Source organism: Fusarium fujikuroi, chromosome FFUJ_chr10 (genome assembly GCF_900079805.1).
Source record: "Fusarium fujikuroi IMI 58289 draft genome, chromosome FFUJ_chr10".
NCBI lineage: Eukaryota > Fungi > Ascomycota > Sordariomycetes > Hypocreales > Nectriaceae > Fusarium > Fusarium fujikuroi.
The window spans coordinates 1177539-1193308 of NC_036631.1; the positions used below are offsets into that span (position 1 = coordinate 1177539).

The following is a 15770-nucleotide window of genomic DNA, read 5'->3' on the forward strand; positions in this document are numbered from 1 at the left end:
TTCCGGGCCCTTGACTGCATTAGATGTTGGACAGGTCACAAAAATCGACCGCATCATGTGGAGTGCCTAACACTGATTCATGTGTTTCGACTGGAAGAAATAACACTTGCCATGGACGTATGGCCGGTCATGCTATGAATAGCAGTTATGTCTCACAACTATCAGATAGCGGCCTGATTGTTCTGTTGGTAGGTGCCTAGACAGGGGCATCGGACGAAGAGAACAATATTAAGGCCTGTTGGTTGTCCTGTTTCACTCCGCCCCTCATTGGACAGTAACACAACAAGCTCGTCTTGTCCAGTAACCTATCACTTTATTCCGCATCACCGCCAACATGATCCGCGCTTTGACCCCTCTCCCAATTCTTCTGCAGCACCTTGGCCATTCTGCCCCAGATGCGTCGTGGCATCTCGTGCCCAACATCCTCCCATAGCACATACTCAACATCACCGGGTATCGCTTTCGCCAACGCCTCTCCGTGAATCTCCCCAAAGATCTGATCCTTGCCTGCCTGCACAACCGTGGTCGGGCATTTGATCATCTTGAGCGTATCAGCCCCTGGCCAACCATCCTTTTCGTACGACGCGGCGCCGTGATTCGGAGCTTTGCTGTACAATGTGCCACCTTTGATATCCCGTTCCACTAGACGTCTCACCGCCTTCTCCACCTCCTTTCTCTCATCCGCATCAGGCTGCGTTGTGAGTGCGTCATAGACGGTCATTCCGTTTTTGATGGCCGTTTCCCTCTGATCTCCGAAGCCAGCCAGCATTGGTTGGAACCCGAGATCAAGTCCTCCTTTGATTGGGAGCTCAGGGCTCACGCCGCGAGACGTGTACAGAAGCGACAGGCTTCTGACTTGTCCGGGCCTACGTGCGGCGACTGTGTAGGCGACTGGCCCTCCTTTACTCAGACCAACAATATGGAAGCCCTTTGAGGGATCGTTGAGATTCAAGTGATCTGCAAGTCCCTCAATGTCGCCTGCCATGTCTCCAATTGAGTATCCGCCAGGCACGGGAAACTCAGTCGATAGGCCCGTGTCTCTTGGATCGAAGCGAATCACGAAGTATTTCTTGCCATCTTCGGAAGATTGAAGCTTTTCGATGAGACCGTCTGCCCATACGATCATTGAATCCGCATTGCCTGGAACGAGTATGACCGCAGGATCTGCCGGGTCGCCAAAGGTTTGATAACAGATACGCAATCTGTTGGTGAGCTGGGCAAAGAGCTCTGGTGAGGAGTTCATTTTTCTATTACAATGTTGATAAAAGGGTTTACAGAATCTCTTGGCGAATATGGTGCTGTTACAAGAACGGGAGCAGATGTTTGTTTGTAGGATAATGGTGGGGGCTGATGTCAGCACTAATGCAGAGCAATCCAGGGTGCTGAATGCTCTAGTATCCAGTCGTTACTGACTCCCAGCTGCTAATAGCCTGATAACTGATATTCTCTTGAATCCCCATTGGTTCGTTCGCATGCCATTGCTCTTTCTGGCAGAGTGTTTCAGGATCTGGTAAGGAGGCCCATTGATATTTGAAGAGATATGTAACTTGAAGCAAATAACTCATCATAGCGACTATCATGTCGTGCGGGCGGTGTCGTAGATCCGGTTGTCATACAGCATATATATGTCGAACTCTAAATGTTGTTTGATCGCTACTGTATCGAAATTGTCCTCTAACTTAGGACAACGCTGAAACCAACTGCAATTATGTGTATTCTCGCTCATTTGCTTCCTCTCTTAGTTGATATGAAGACCGACAGGACAAAAAGAGTGTAGAGGATATCTACAGTCAGATAATAATGCCTATTGGACTTCGTGACGCCTGGATGGTTGAAGGACCGACCTTGCTGAACGGGTTGGCCCTGGAGCCTGGATAAACGACTCAGTGTCGAACCTTGCCATTAACTGACTTGATGGTAGCTTCACTAAAGCTTAAGAAAACTCGGTCTTGGTTCCATACCTCGAGTGAAGTCCGGTGGCATCATAATAAAATCGTGATATTTCAAATATACCTTGGGTTAAATTGAAACACGAACTTCATCTAGAGAGTTTACACATAGACTATACGGTTATTGACCGACGGCTACCACCGTTCTTGACAATACGGCTTGATAGAAGTTCCTGGCCATGAATGAGATAGTGAGTAATGCCTTCACTTGATGTCGCCAGCTGATCCGCACGACTCTGTGTTTGGTCACTCGGATTGTTTGACAACAACCGCTTATCCACTCTTTTGATTCATTGAAGTTCACATTTGTATATTGCCGGTCCTGGTCATAAACCTAAAATATCAGACCCAAGTGTATGGATATGGTCTGATCCTCGAATTACGTCCCGCATGCTAAACCGACCAAGCACAATCTATTACCATACCGGTTGGGAATAGCGCCGTTGTAATGTTGTTTCATGACATGGATTTCAGGAAACGGCGTGTAAGAGAAACACTTGTTGATACAGGAGTCAATATTCTCAAAATAGAGAGCTGATTAATAGTCGAAGCCCATGATATCTGAACAGGATATATCAAGCCAACACACTGGAAATCCATTAACTTCAGAGAGTCACTATACGAATGTATATGTAACTGATATATCAGTAACAGAGAACTCTGATGCTAGCTGATATGGAAGTATCTTCCCAAGCTGTCTCCGGGAGGATGAAGGGACGTGGAAAACGTGAGCGATCGTAACGTGGGCAATTGGCGAGTTTGCAGAAGATACAGACGGCAATTCGCGCAGAGATTTGTCACTTGCTAGGCCATTGGTACCAAGTCAGAATAATCACGATCCTTGGTGGCATGCTTACATATCATCCTCGGGGTGATTTACATAACAACTCCATACTTGAGTAGCACCATGATATCACCAATTCCCGTAAAGTCAAATCATAGGAAGCTATATAGATAATACATCCCGAGCTTCGGCGTTGTCCCCGCAGATTATCAAGCTAAGGTAGATTGGTAATCGGCGTTCCATGGGGATAGCGTTAAACACCAAGCTAAAGTCTAAGCAGCCAATCAATGACGCATACTCACCATTCTAAGTTCCACTATCATGACGCCATCTAGCGGTATAAATGTCCTCAAGAGCTTCTCTATCTTGATGATACTCATCAAGCAAGTCTTATCATTACTCGCAGAATAGTAGCTTCACAACAACAGAAACCAACATCATGACTACCAAGGCTATCGTATTCGTTGAGAAGGGCAAGGCCGCTATCCAGGAGGCCTCGAAGCCCAAGCTTCGAGACGATTATATCCTCGTCAAGGTCAATGCCGTTGGCTTGAACCCTACCGACTGGAAGCATATCGACTTCGGCCTCACTAAACCTGGCTCTAGAATCGGATGTGACTACGCTGGTATCGTTGAGGAAGTTGGTCCCAAGGTTACCAAGGCTTTCAAGAAGGGCGACCGGATTAGCGGTGTAGTCCATGGAGCGTCAGTATTTCGGTATCGCTTGGTTAAAGTCATCTAACCATATCTAGTGATGCAACTCAGCTCGAGAACGGAGGCTTTGCCGACTACATTGTGGCAAAGGGAGACGTACAGATCAAAACGCCCGATAATGTTACTGACGAGGAGGCTGCTACGCTTGGTATCTCTATTGCCACAGTAGTAAGTTTGATCTAGCGAGAAAAAAGCATAAATACTGATCACCGACGTAGGGCCAAGGCCTTTATAAAACTTTGGGATTGCCTCTACCCACCGAGGGCAAAAAGAGCGATGAGTTTATCCTCATTTACGGCGGCAGCACTGCAACTGGCATTTACGGTATTCAGTTCGCCAAACTTTCGGGTCTGAGGGTTATCGCGACTGCTTCTCCTCACAACTTCGACTATCTCAAGTCCCTCGGAGCCGAGGCAGTCTTTGATTACAAGTCGCCCAACGTCGCTGAAGAAATTCGCAAGTACACCAACAATACGCTCAAGCTCGCCTGGGACTGCACCGCGCAAGGCGTCGCCATCAGCGCTGGAGCTATCAGCACCGAAGGCGGCAAGTACGCTACTCTTCTGCCAGTCGACAAGCAGCAGTTGCTCGATGTGAACCCCAAGGTCGATGGACCCTATGTAACGCTTATGTATTCCATTTTTGGTGAGCGATTCTTCAAGGGACAGGAGACACCTGCTCAGCCAGAAGAGTTTGAGTTTGCGAAGAAGTTCTGGGAGATCAGCCGACAGCTGCTTGAGGAGGGCAAGCTAAAGGCTCCCCAGACGTTTGTCAACCGCGGCGGTAGTGGCTTTGAGGGTATTCTGAAGGGCTTGGATGAATTGAGATCGAACAAGGTTTCTGGAGGAAAGCTTGTGTATACTCTGTGAGATGTGCATTGACGTATAGAGGCAATAGATGGATAAGATATTAAATGCGCCTCGCATAAACGAGAGTTTTGAGGTACTCTCTCTGCATATTGTGGCTGTGAACCTAAGCTTTATTCTTATTGCTTTAAGGAAATGCATAAGTAAACTGAAAATGAGGTTTAAAAAATTACGCAACACTTTATGATTAGATATATGATGTGTAAAAAGAAAATCGATTGATTTGTTGATTGCAATTTGCTCAGAATGGCAAAAGATTAAGAAATGCCTCCACACCGGATTGAACGATGGACCTTTGCATTACAAGTGCAACGCTCTACCGCTGAGCTATAGAGGCGGATCTATTTGGTGACTAGTGGGATGTAGTCTGGGCCTATGTACACTACATGAACTGTAAGCTACTGCATTAGTGCCTGTCATCAAATCTTGTTGCAGGAATTGCTCGTGTGCCCAATCTCTCATCACCAACAATCACATGCATGATGCACTAACCCACGCAGTAATTGATCAGCAGCAATATCAATTGATCCCCGCTTACTGTTGTCTCCAGTCTCCAGAGATATCGACTTTCTTGATCAAGATTGGCTTGCCACTAACTCCACGACGGTGTCTCCTCTTCCCCAGTCATTCTGTGACCCTCCCCCAGGTGAAATCTCCTCCCTCCCTCCTAATACTGGATCTCGTCAACTGCTGCTGAGCGGGAATTGACAGGTGATAGAGCATATTCGTATTCACCTGACATATCAGTGCTAGTGGGCGCTCTGACAGGCCCATCGGCAATTTTGAGCCGAGCAGAGGGCGCGGTTGGCGCCACCGACGACCAAACTCGGCAATAAATCGACAACAAAGGATTCATGTGCATCATCAAAGTCAATTGGCCCAACGCGCCGAGTGCCGTCCGTGTCGGTTACCTCCGGTCACTCTCTCCTATGATGTTGGGCTCTCGAGTCTCGTGTACGTAATGATTCGTTGGTGCAACATTACCAGCTTCTCAAAACAACTTGGGTCAATCACTCGGTGCCCAGTTTTTGTTCCACAGACGCCAGACCTTATCTCCCTGACAAGAAGCCATTGCTCCACCACGAGAATGCCCCCCGTTTTCTCTTAAATTCTAGAAATCCTGTGACACCGAGCCAATTCTTTTGTTTTCCGAGGCATCACCAATCTTTGGCGTTTCAGTCAGACCTCAACGTGACCGTGGCTTTGGCTCCCCCTCTCTTATAACTGTGACTAGGCGTGCACTCTTCCCCACGACAACCAAAACCTTATCACCTGTGATCAATACATCCTTGCCCATCTACGATGCTGGGGTTCGGCAAGAAACGCGAGGCCGATGCCTCTGATGAAGCCCCTCATGATGAAGTGCACACGCCTCAAGACGATGTCCCCCAAAGACCTTGGATGGAGACTGCCCTCCCAGTGTTTGCCTGCGGTGCTGGCCTTTTCTCAGATGGCTACATCAACAACGTGAGAACTGCTGTAAATATCCTGTCCTTCATTTCTAACGTGAGTAGGTCATTGGTTCCGTCAACACCACCTTGAAACGACAATATGGAGATGTCTATGCCAACTCTAATGCCTTCAAATACGTTTCTGATATCGCCTTCGCTGGAACAGTCGTTGGCCAGCTGGTCTTTGGTTTCCTTGCTGATCATTGGTCGCGAACCAATACCCTCATGGTCTCGACTGTTATTCTCATCATTTTCACTGCTCTGGCAGCTGGGTCTTACTGGCATGGACAGGCGGTCGGAATGTTCAACATGCTGACCGCTTGGCGATTTTTCGTCGGTATCGGTATTGGAGGTGGGATATGCAACTCTTGAATGCGCGAGTCTGGTACTAATTGCTTCTAGGTGAGTATCCAGCTGGTAGTGTTGGATGCGCCGAGTCCAGTGGTCAGATGAAGAAAGGAACCAGAAACCGTTGGTTCATTCTCTTCACAAACTCAATGATCGACTTTGGCTTCGTCATTGGCGCTTTCGTCCCTTGTACGTTACAATTCAATCCTAATCTGACTATAACTAACCCTCAATAGACGTTGTTGCCGCCGCATGCCGTAATGGCCACTACAGCACCATCTGGAGAACCAGTCTCGGCATTGGAGTTGTCTTCCCTCTCGTCCTGTTCGTTCTTCGACTTCGACTCAAGGAGCCCGAGGAATTCGCCAAGGAGTCGATGAGACGCCAAACACCATACTCGCTGGTTCTGCGATACTACTGGTTCCGTCTCCTCTGTGTCAGCCTGGTTTGGTTCCTCTATAACGTAAGTCTTCAAGATACTACAATCTGCCCTCTGCTAACGCGAATAGTTCTCCTCTTACGCCTTTGGTATCTACTCCTCCTCGATTCTTGCCGGTATCTATGGCGATGGCGCAAACCTAACCACTGTCTTTGGCTGGAACACTGTCATCAACATGTTCTATCTGCCAGGTACTCTTATTGGTGCATTTGTCAGTGACTGGATCGGCCCTCGATACACTCTTATCCTAGGTGTTACTCTCCAAGCCATCGTCGGCTTTATCATGGCCGGTGTTTACGACAAGATCTCCACCCAGATTGCGGCTTTTGCCGTTGTCTTCGGAATCTTCCAAGCTCTTGGTGAACTCGGTCCCGGAAACAATATCGGTCTTCTCGCTGCAAAGACATGCGCTACTGGCGTCCGTGGCCGATACTACGGTATCGCTGCTGCCGTTGGCAAGATTGGTGCCTTCGTCGGTACCTATGTGTTTCCCTACATCCAGGCCGCTGGAGGAAACAAGACTGAGTCCGCCCAGTACCCTTTCTGGGTCTCATCCAGTCTCTGCATCCTCTCAGCTCTCATCGTGTTCTTCTGCATTCCCCACGTTGGACAAGACACCATCACTGTTGAAGATCAAAAGTTCCGTGAATACCTCCAGGCCAATGGATACGATACTGCGCAGATGGGCTTCGACTCTGTTGGTATCGAGGGCGGAGAAGTGAATGTCACAAAAACAGACGAGAAGTGAAGGCGAGGAATGATGTGATTGCATTTCGCGTGACGATTTGCGACGTTGGGACACCAAGCCATGAACATAATGACCTATTTCTAGCCAATTAGTGTTTATAATCTAAGATCCCCAGCAAAATTCCCGTATTAATAGTGACAGCATGTGTCAGACTCTAGGTGACAATTGAAGCCTTGAGTCACGATGGCAGGAGAGAATGTGTTATGAGAACTGATTCTTGATAAATTACCAACTCTAGAGTACTTATGTGAACTGTTGATCCATAAGACTAGCTTAAAGTCTTCCCTATGCGTTCCACAATTCTCCTTCAACACGCTTATCAAGACCAATGATCTACTTTTGTAACAACAAATAACAAAAACACCGGCTCGCGGCTGTACTAATTAGAAGCGATGTGATGCTTCAGCCAGTGTCCACGGCATTCTTTCCATGCTCGCAAAGTGATATCTCATGGGATAATCACATCAATAATAAGAAAATCAACTCCTCACTCGGGCATTCTTGGCTGCTTGGGCCATCTGACTCTTTCTCTTAGCTGGCTTGACTCGCTTGCCTCGATTCGCTTCAAAGGCCTGCTCATTTTTGTCCTGTTTATACTTTTCCTCCAGTTTTGGACAACTCATCTTGATGTGATCGACAAGAGCTGTTGGCTCCAGAGTCGATTCCTTGCAAAAAGGGCATCGATACCTATTTTCGTTGTTGAGAAAGTCGCAGGGTACAAGATCGGGTCTTTCTGTTCCAACTTGCTCCAGAAGTGCTTTGCGAACGTTGGGAGACAGCTCAGAGAGGAAGGGATCCAGAGCCGGATTACGTCTCGGACCCTGATCGAGCTCATGCGACTGATAGGAGCGTGGCGTGGAGTTTGCTATCTGCGGGCTGCCTGCGAGTGCATACTGCTGGAGTTGGGGCTGACACGCGCTTTCGGAATGCCTTCGAAGGTGACCTTGAGGACGATTAGGTTGGGCATACTGGTGAGCAGACGGCGCTGATGACTGGTAGCCTGTACTCGAATAATTTGGCAGCATGGTCGGCAAGGGAGCGTGAAAAGGCATGGCTTGAGTGTAGCTTGAGTTTGGCCTACGCGGTTCTGCGTGCCCTAGGATTGGTGACATCGTAGCTAGAGGAGGACGCATGTTGCTTGCCGTGTGCGGTCTAGATATCTGGGTCGCAGATAGACGCGGTGATTGCATAATAGCCGGCGTAGGCTGTTGATGTCCCGTATAGTGTCCCGGTCGAGCCCCCACAGCGGTCTGCGGCGGCGAGATCATGTTCGGAGTTGTGTGGGCTTCAGACCGAGGACGAGAGATGTTTGGTAATCGAATAGGCGGCAATTGATTTTCCGCTGTTGACGCTTGTGGTGACAAAGTCCCAGTTGATGCATGACGCTGGGAAACATAGCCCTGTCCCTGCATCTCAGGGCTTTGATGGGGAAAACGACTGAAAGGCTGGTGAGGCGATGGGGGTGGCTGCACCGGAACAGCATATGGACGCCGTGGTGATGGAGCAGGACGATGATTTGGATGCCTTTCATAGCCTGAAGCATGGCGAGGGATTTCTCCAGGAACTTGTCGGGGAGAGTACATCGGCTGTGACCCAGGATGCCCTTGGAAACTGGACTGAGGTCGCTGAACTTCTGCCGCCAGTTGATGGGGAGAGGGCATGGCCTGTGATCTAATATGCATTTGGGATGCAGAGCCGGGTCGCGATATAGATCGAGCAGCCAGACGAGGAGAAGGCATAGGCTGTGGTCCAACATTACCCGAAGAACTGGGTCTCGACAGAGATGCCTGTTGTTGGGCTAGCATTGTATTGGGGAGATAGTGTCCTTCTTGAGGGACATTCATGGGCGGCAAACGGGGTGAGTTTTGGTGTACCGGGGAAGTAGGTCGAGAAGCATATCTAGCAGGTGGCTGACCTGAGATTGTTTGTGCTGGTCGCTCTGCCTGAGCTGCTGGAGTGTTCTCTGCCCCAGAAGAATGTTGAGAAGAAGCACTGGGGGCCTGGTTTTGTGATGGCTTGGCCTTGGAGGCCTCGCGGCTCTTTACGGGTGAAGCAGAAGGTCTAGGTGATGGTCTCTCGTGAGGGAGCGGGCGGCGCGCAGCTGGGGCTATAGGTCTGGCAGCAGACATAACTGGCGGCGTTGGCGTTATATGTGCAGGTTCTGAATGTCTTTCATGAGCTGCTGCCATCTGTGTAGGACTGGCTACTGCTGCTGCTGGCTGTCCAGTTGTCATGGACTGTAACCGCGCTTCATTGACTGCTTGACGGTTAAGCAAGACAATCTCAACTGTGGGCTTGGATGGTGCCTTGGGTTTTATCGCACGTAGAGGTTCTTTAGATCCGGGACTGTTTCCCAGAGCCTGCGCAGACGCCCTGGGCTGAGCTGCATGAGGATGCCTCAAGACTTCAGACCGATTCTGAGCATCTTCTGGTAGTGGACTCTCTACTTGTGAGTGGCGGGGAGGTGCCAGGACCTGCGATGTCTGCGATGTCGGCCGTACATTGTGTGGCTGTTCGCCGTTAGACACAGCAGGTCCAGGAGACATTGCTACTTGCGCTGCGGGCCCCATTTGCGCTATTAGGGCACGGAACGGTGGCCCCGAAGGCGATTGTTGAGATGATGAAGTTGGGTGGGATAATGCCGAGGGCCTGGCCGGAGGCTGTGATGATTGTGGCGGTTGCGAGGCTGCCATTGGCTGAGATGGTGCAGGCCGACGCGCAAGAGCTGATGATTGTGATGACCCTAAGCGCTGTGGTGTCGTTGATGCCCAAGAGTTATCCAGCGGCCATGATGAGACTGGGTGCTGTAACCCTGAAGGCGGGCGTTGCGATGTTGGTGACCGTATGACTGATGACTGAGAAGAAGGCGGAGGCTGTGACATCCTAGGCAGCTGTAAAGGGTTCGAAGCAGACGGCGCTGTGGGTGAGAACGGTATTGTCGCCGGAGGCGACATTGCAGGTGGTCGAGATACAACAGGTGACTTTGATAGCGATGACATTCGTGACTGGGCAGCGAGTGCGTTGCGATTAGGTGTCCCTGAACGAGCCCGTCTCGAAGCAGGTTGAATTTGCGGCCTTGACTCAACGACATCGCTTGGGACACCCTCAGATAAAGAAGAAGCTCGACCCATTTCAGCGTACGAGAGGCGTGGCCGTGGAGTTTCATCGTTTGAAGATTCAGTAGCGACAGAAGAGCGCTGAGCTTGACTGGCCTCCCGTGTCTCATCCCCAGAGTCCGTTTCCATACGAGTAACACTGGTTGTCTCGGGCGTAGGCGAGGCAGGCAAGCTTTCTTCCTGTTTCGTGTTGACAACGTCATTTGGTGCGTTCGAAAGACTAACTGCCTCACGGGAAGGTGGAGGTGCCGGCTTTTGACTGAGTTCTCTCTGTTCAGACTGTGAAAACTGGAACTCCAGATCCTCGCCTGCAGTTAGGAGATCCTCTAAATCGACACTGGGTAAACGTTCTTCTCTTGCTTCGTCTGATGAGCTTTCCTGCTCTCGTTCCGCAGTGACTTCCTTTGGTTCCTTCGGGGAGGAGACGTTTTCGGCTGGATCTTCCTGAGTTTCAAAAACAATCTCCTGATCGGCTCCATAAGACTGAGAGTCATTCTGCTGCAAAGGCTCCTGTGTTGCATCTTCTGGAGTTTCCATCACAACATCCTCGCTGTCCTCGGTTGGCCGTTGAGCAGTACTCTCGGTAGAGCTTTCCTCTGAACTCATGGTGATATCTTCGTCTTCGACTATAACGGGTTGTACGGGTGACTCGGCGACTTTCTCAGGTTCTGGTCCAGTTTCCTGCGCTTCTTCAACTTCCATCTGGGTATCCTTCTGCACTTCTCCAGGTTCCAGCGCGGCGTCATTCTGCAATTCTCCAGATTTCAATGTGGTGTCATTCTGTACTTCTTCAGGCTCTGTTAGAATATCCTGCTCTTCTTCGGACTCTAGTCCAGTGTCCTGCGCTTCTTCGGTTTCCATATGGGTGCTTTGTGCTTCTTCAGGCTCTGCCAGAATCTCTCGCTCTTCTACGGGTGCTGCTTCAATGTTCTTCTGCGTTTCAGGCTCTGGTTGAATGTTCTGCTCTTCTTCGGGTGTTCCTTTGGTGTCCTTCAGCGTTTCTTCAGTCAGCCCAGTCACGTCTGCGATTTTAGCCTCATCAGCGGCATCAGCTTCTAGGGCTGTGTTAGGTGTAACGGTCCCGGCGTTCTGAGCAGGTTGGAAATCTGTCGAGGACTCTGCAACTGGTGACCGAGGCGCAAGATCGGAGGTGGAGTCTACAGAAAGACTATGTCAGAAACCTTACCTCACAAACAGTCAAGATACTCACTATCATCAGCGGAATCTGGAATCTCATCATTTGGACCCAACCGCTTGGGCTGTTGAGCTGCCTCCCGCCGCTTGATATATTCAAAAGCCTGGTCACTGTGCTCAATCACCAACGCCTTTTCCTCATCCCAAGGCTGGATTTCGTCGAGAGGAATCCAAGCAACATGGCACAGGTCAGGAAAATCAAGTCCCTCAAAGAACATGAACGGAAATTGCTGTTCCGAAGCGTCCTCCCCTCCATCTTCATAACCCTCTGCCCAGGAGAAAGACTTGCTGGAGCTGTCGTACTCATAACAAGGCGGTATGTTGTTAAGTAGGCCCAACGCCTCAAGGGATTCGTCTATGCCAACGGATTCGGGATCTTGCAAAGGAATATGCAGACCACAATACCACTGTTTCGATGAGGACCAGTAGATTATGTAGACATCTCCAGGAACCAAGTCGCGGGGGTTAATGGTGTGCCGGGACTTGCGACTTGACCTGCCCTTCTTCGCGGCGTTGCTGGTTTTCTTGCGCGATGTGTTGGGTGAAGGCGAATCAGTAACGCGAATAAAGTCACGGGCGCCTCTTTCACCTTTTTGAAAGGATTCCTTGGCGGCTTTGTTGTTTTGAATGAGTTTTTCATCGTCGCAGCCAATAAGCTCATAACCAAAGTGCTGGACAACAGTCTCAAATGAAGGGTTCTCATGCTGATGGGCTTCTGATAAATGCGCCAAACCTGCCTGTAAAGGATTGTCGTTAAAGTCGATGTCGTGATGCTCACATCGTAAGATGTAAAACTTGGCCGGGCGCACAGGATCCTCGTCCTCGGGGACCCGGATAATGGTGTGCTTCTTGGCGGCGCGTCTGTTTTGGTAGACGGCATTGAAATGTATGGAATTTCTGTTGCCTTGAATGCGCGGTCGCTTGTGAGAAATGGCGGAGCTGCGGCCTCGCTTCCTCTTACGCGTGTTTGACTGTGAGATGAGGGCGATGTTAGCAAAAAAATGAGAGAGAGAGAGAGCGAGGATACGATGAGGGTGAGGGCGCGTAAGCAAAGCAAAGCAAAAACAGCGATGAAAGGGAATCGGACCTCAAAAACTCCATTACGATCTGGGGTGAGCACCGCCCCTCCCCTCTTCACTCGCATTCGCGGCCTGCGCGGTGTGTCCGGATCAGCATCAGGCGAATCTCCAGGGAGACCTAGGGCCGAGGTGTCGACGGCCATGTTGCCGTTGATGGGGAGGCCGAAGTCTTTATAGAGGTTGAAGAGGTTGTTCATGAGAGAATTTGCTTTCATCTCGTCTTCGGGGCGGTACGCCACATGAGCATCCCTGCACGTGCGGTCCCAGTCCGTCTTAAGCGGTCTTAACTCACGCTCGAGAGCTACCAACGACTCTTGTTTTGCTTGGCGCTGGGCCTCGCTGTCCTCGTCGTCCGAGTCGACTTCTCCAAGCTCTTGATGCAACTCGTCACTTTTTGCCTCGAGTTCTTGCAGTCGACGAGGTTTGATCAGTATCGGCATGGCGGGCCAACTGGCTCTACTGGCTTCCAACAAGGCCTGACACTGTTCAAGCCAGGCCAATCCAGCTGATTGGGCCCGAGAGCCTGCCGCCATGGCTGGTAGTGTATTGCGCTAAAAAGGAGAACTCTAAAAGAAAAAGTGGATGAAATGAACCAAGACACGCCGAAAGATAATTTAAAATAAAACCATTAAAAAAAAAATAAAGGTCAATGCAGACCGAAAACATAAAAACAGAAGTGACGAAAGGGAAAAAGGTTGGGAGGACAATAGAATATCTCTTTGCAAAGAAAAATCGCGAGAGAAATTATGTGTAACCGTCCGTCATCACATTGAATGCATCACTGATCAGTACTCCGTACAAACAGAATGGATGGAGCTGGCCCGTGAAAGCGGTACGGCTAGGTTAGGTTTGTCTGCACTAACCGTCGACGGTACAGTACATACAGTCATGGATTTAGTGCCCGGCAAACCTAAGCAGAACCAGATTCTGGCCAGAAAGCAAACGAAGTTGCGACGCAACCAATGGCAAACACTCGAAATATTACACATTCGCTCTCTGACCCCGCACGATTTGCGCTGAGACATGAGTTTTGGGCCTGATCAGACCAGTCCAGAGGTTCTCACTACGGGCGGCATGGGTCTAGGTAATCTCCAGCTGTTTGTTGAGTGTCATCATGTCTTGGGGGCCCCTGTAATTATCTCATTAACGTCCCCCACCCAAAGACCGGCCACCCCCACAGACTGGCCACCTTATTCTTAACCCAGCCACCCAATTTATATATACTTTAAACAGTTATAACTCCATTAATTTAATTCTAATTAATTTTAAATTAATACTAATTAATTTAAAATGCCTTCTTTTACTAAAAAAGATATAAGCACTATACTTTAGATAGTTATAGATAGTATATTAGTAAATAAAGTAGTTAAAGCTTATAGTATTAACTATTTTATACTTTAAAATTAAATTAAAGAAAATATAATACTAAAAGAAGCCTAAAAACCTTACTAAAAGCTCTTTAATACTTAAAAAAAGAGTCTTTAAGACTAAATTATTATTTAAGCTAATTTAGGATACCTTATATTATATTAGTAAGTCAGAGAGTTCGCCAGTAAGATCACTATCTATAATAGCTTCCTAAAAGATATTAAAAAGAATTAATTATAGGGCTTTTTAAGATAAAATTTTAATATTAAGATATTAAAAGGCAAGAAAATTAACTCTAACTAATATTACAGAGCTTCTTCTAAACTAATAAAGGTATTCTTTATACTTTTTATAATACTAGCAATATATCTAATTAAATAGGGAAATAAATATAATATTAATAAAATTAAAATAATAGAAGGAATAGAAATAAATAGTCTATTCCTTAATTATTAGTTAAAGAAGTTAGTACTTATTTATTAGCCTAGTTCTTATGCCTAAATTATAATTTTTAAGTATATTTTAGTAACTAAAAAGGTCTTAAGACCTACAGTTATTTTTAAGGGAAAAATAGTTTAATAATAATATTTCCCTAAGAATTTAAACTTCTTAAAAGACTAAAAATTTATATATAGTAATAAAGGCTAAATAAGCAATAAATTAATATTAATTTAGTTAAGAAAAGTCTTTATTCTATTAATATAGCCCAAAAAGAAAAATAAACCCTAACTTCTTATTCTTAATAGCTATAGAAATTATATTATAGAAAATTTCCTTTAGGAATATTATAATAATAATATATATCTATTATTTCTTCTTACTTATACTTTCTATATCCTTTAGCTACTAAATATTACAGTTTTTAGTCCTCTAAAGAGGGTATATTATTATCTTCTTTTAGATCTTACTTCTATCTTTAATAACAGTTATATTAATAAAATTATATTTTTATATATTTATAATAAGGCTTAGAGAGAAGTTATTATAAAGTCTAATGCAATTACTAGCTTTAAAGCCACTAAATTATAGCCTATAAACCTAATAAAGGTCCTAATAAACCTAATAGTTATAAAGATACTTTCTCCTGCTATTATAGTAAATTTACCAGCAAAAAAGTAAGATTTAAGTCTCCTAAAGACTCTCTATTTATCTATATAGCTTTAGTAAGCTTTAGGCTAAATCCTAACTTCTATAACGTAAAATCTAACTATTAGGCTGCTTTTTAAGAAGATTAATAGTTAATTAGATTATTATAACTTTAATATTAAGTAATAAAATAAAGAAATAAATATTTTATAGTAAAAAAATAAAGAAAATTAACTAAAATAGCATAAAAAAGTTATTTATAACCTAAATATAAAGTTTATAAAAATTCTAGCAATAAAGAAAGCTTATAAATAAATATAAAAAACTTTATAACTAAAAAGAACAGTAAATAAAGTTAAGAAATTAAAACTTAAGGATCTTTATATTAATTTCTATATAAATATTTACTAATTAAAGTTTTATTTAATATAAAAAATATAGTGTTATAATAATTTATTAATTAATTATAATATCAGGTTTTTGGTGTTTTAGCTAAGGTGGCCAGTCTATAGGGGTGGCCGGTCTTTAGGTGGGGGACGTTACCGCGTATAGACGCAAACCCAAAACGCAAAGGACACGGTCACTCACTCATCATCTTTCTTTGTCCCCCCTCTCATCTATCTGCCCT

At 46.5% G+C, this 15770-nt stretch overlaps 4 protein-coding genes, besides 1 other annotated feature; 2 read left to right on the forward strand and 2 right to left on the reverse strand.

Moving 5' to 3' along the window:
- Positions 1–313: 313 nt before the first annotated feature.
- FFUJ_10648 (uncharacterized protein) lies at positions 314–1243 on the reverse strand (the record flags this gene model as incomplete). Its single annotated transcript, XM_023569456.1, has 1 exon — positions 314–1243. One exon carries the CDS (start codon positions 1241–1243, stop codon positions 314–316), a length of 930 nt encoding a protein of 309 aa, XP_023436670.1.
- Positions 1244–3172: 1929 nt separating this feature from the next.
- FFUJ_10649 (toxD-like protein) lies at positions 3173–4316 on the forward strand (the record flags this gene model as incomplete). XM_023569457.1 has 3 exons in its annotated part: positions 3173–3438; positions 3486–3615; positions 3666–4316. 3 exons carry the CDS (start codon positions 3173–3175, stop codon positions 4314–4316), a joined length of 1047 nt encoding a protein of 348 aa, XP_023436671.1.
- Positions 4317–4578: 262 nt separating this feature from the next.
- Positions 4579–4650, reverse strand: a tRNA (tRNA-Thr).
- Positions 4651–5615: 965 nt separating this feature from the next.
- Positions 5616–7299, forward strand: FFUJ_10650 (related to GIT1-Glycerophosphoinositol transporter also able to mediate low-affinity phosphate trans; the record flags this gene model as incomplete). XM_023569458.1 has 5 exons in its annotated part: positions 5616–5780; positions 5828–6116; positions 6167–6301; positions 6349–6575; positions 6622–7299. 5 exons carry the CDS (start codon positions 5616–5618, stop codon positions 7297–7299), a joined length of 1494 nt encoding a protein of 497 aa, XP_023436672.1.
- Positions 7300–7778: 479 nt separating this feature from the next.
- On the reverse strand, positions 7779–13128 carry FFUJ_10651 (uncharacterized protein; the record flags this gene model as incomplete). XM_023569459.1 has 3 exons in its annotated part: positions 7779–11572; positions 11626–12580; positions 12637–13128. The coding sequence occupies 3 exons, from the start codon at positions 13126–13128 to the stop codon at positions 7779–7781; spliced, it is 5241 nt and encodes a 1746-aa protein (XP_023436673.1).
- Between the last annotated feature and the right edge of the window lie 2642 nt (positions 13129–15770).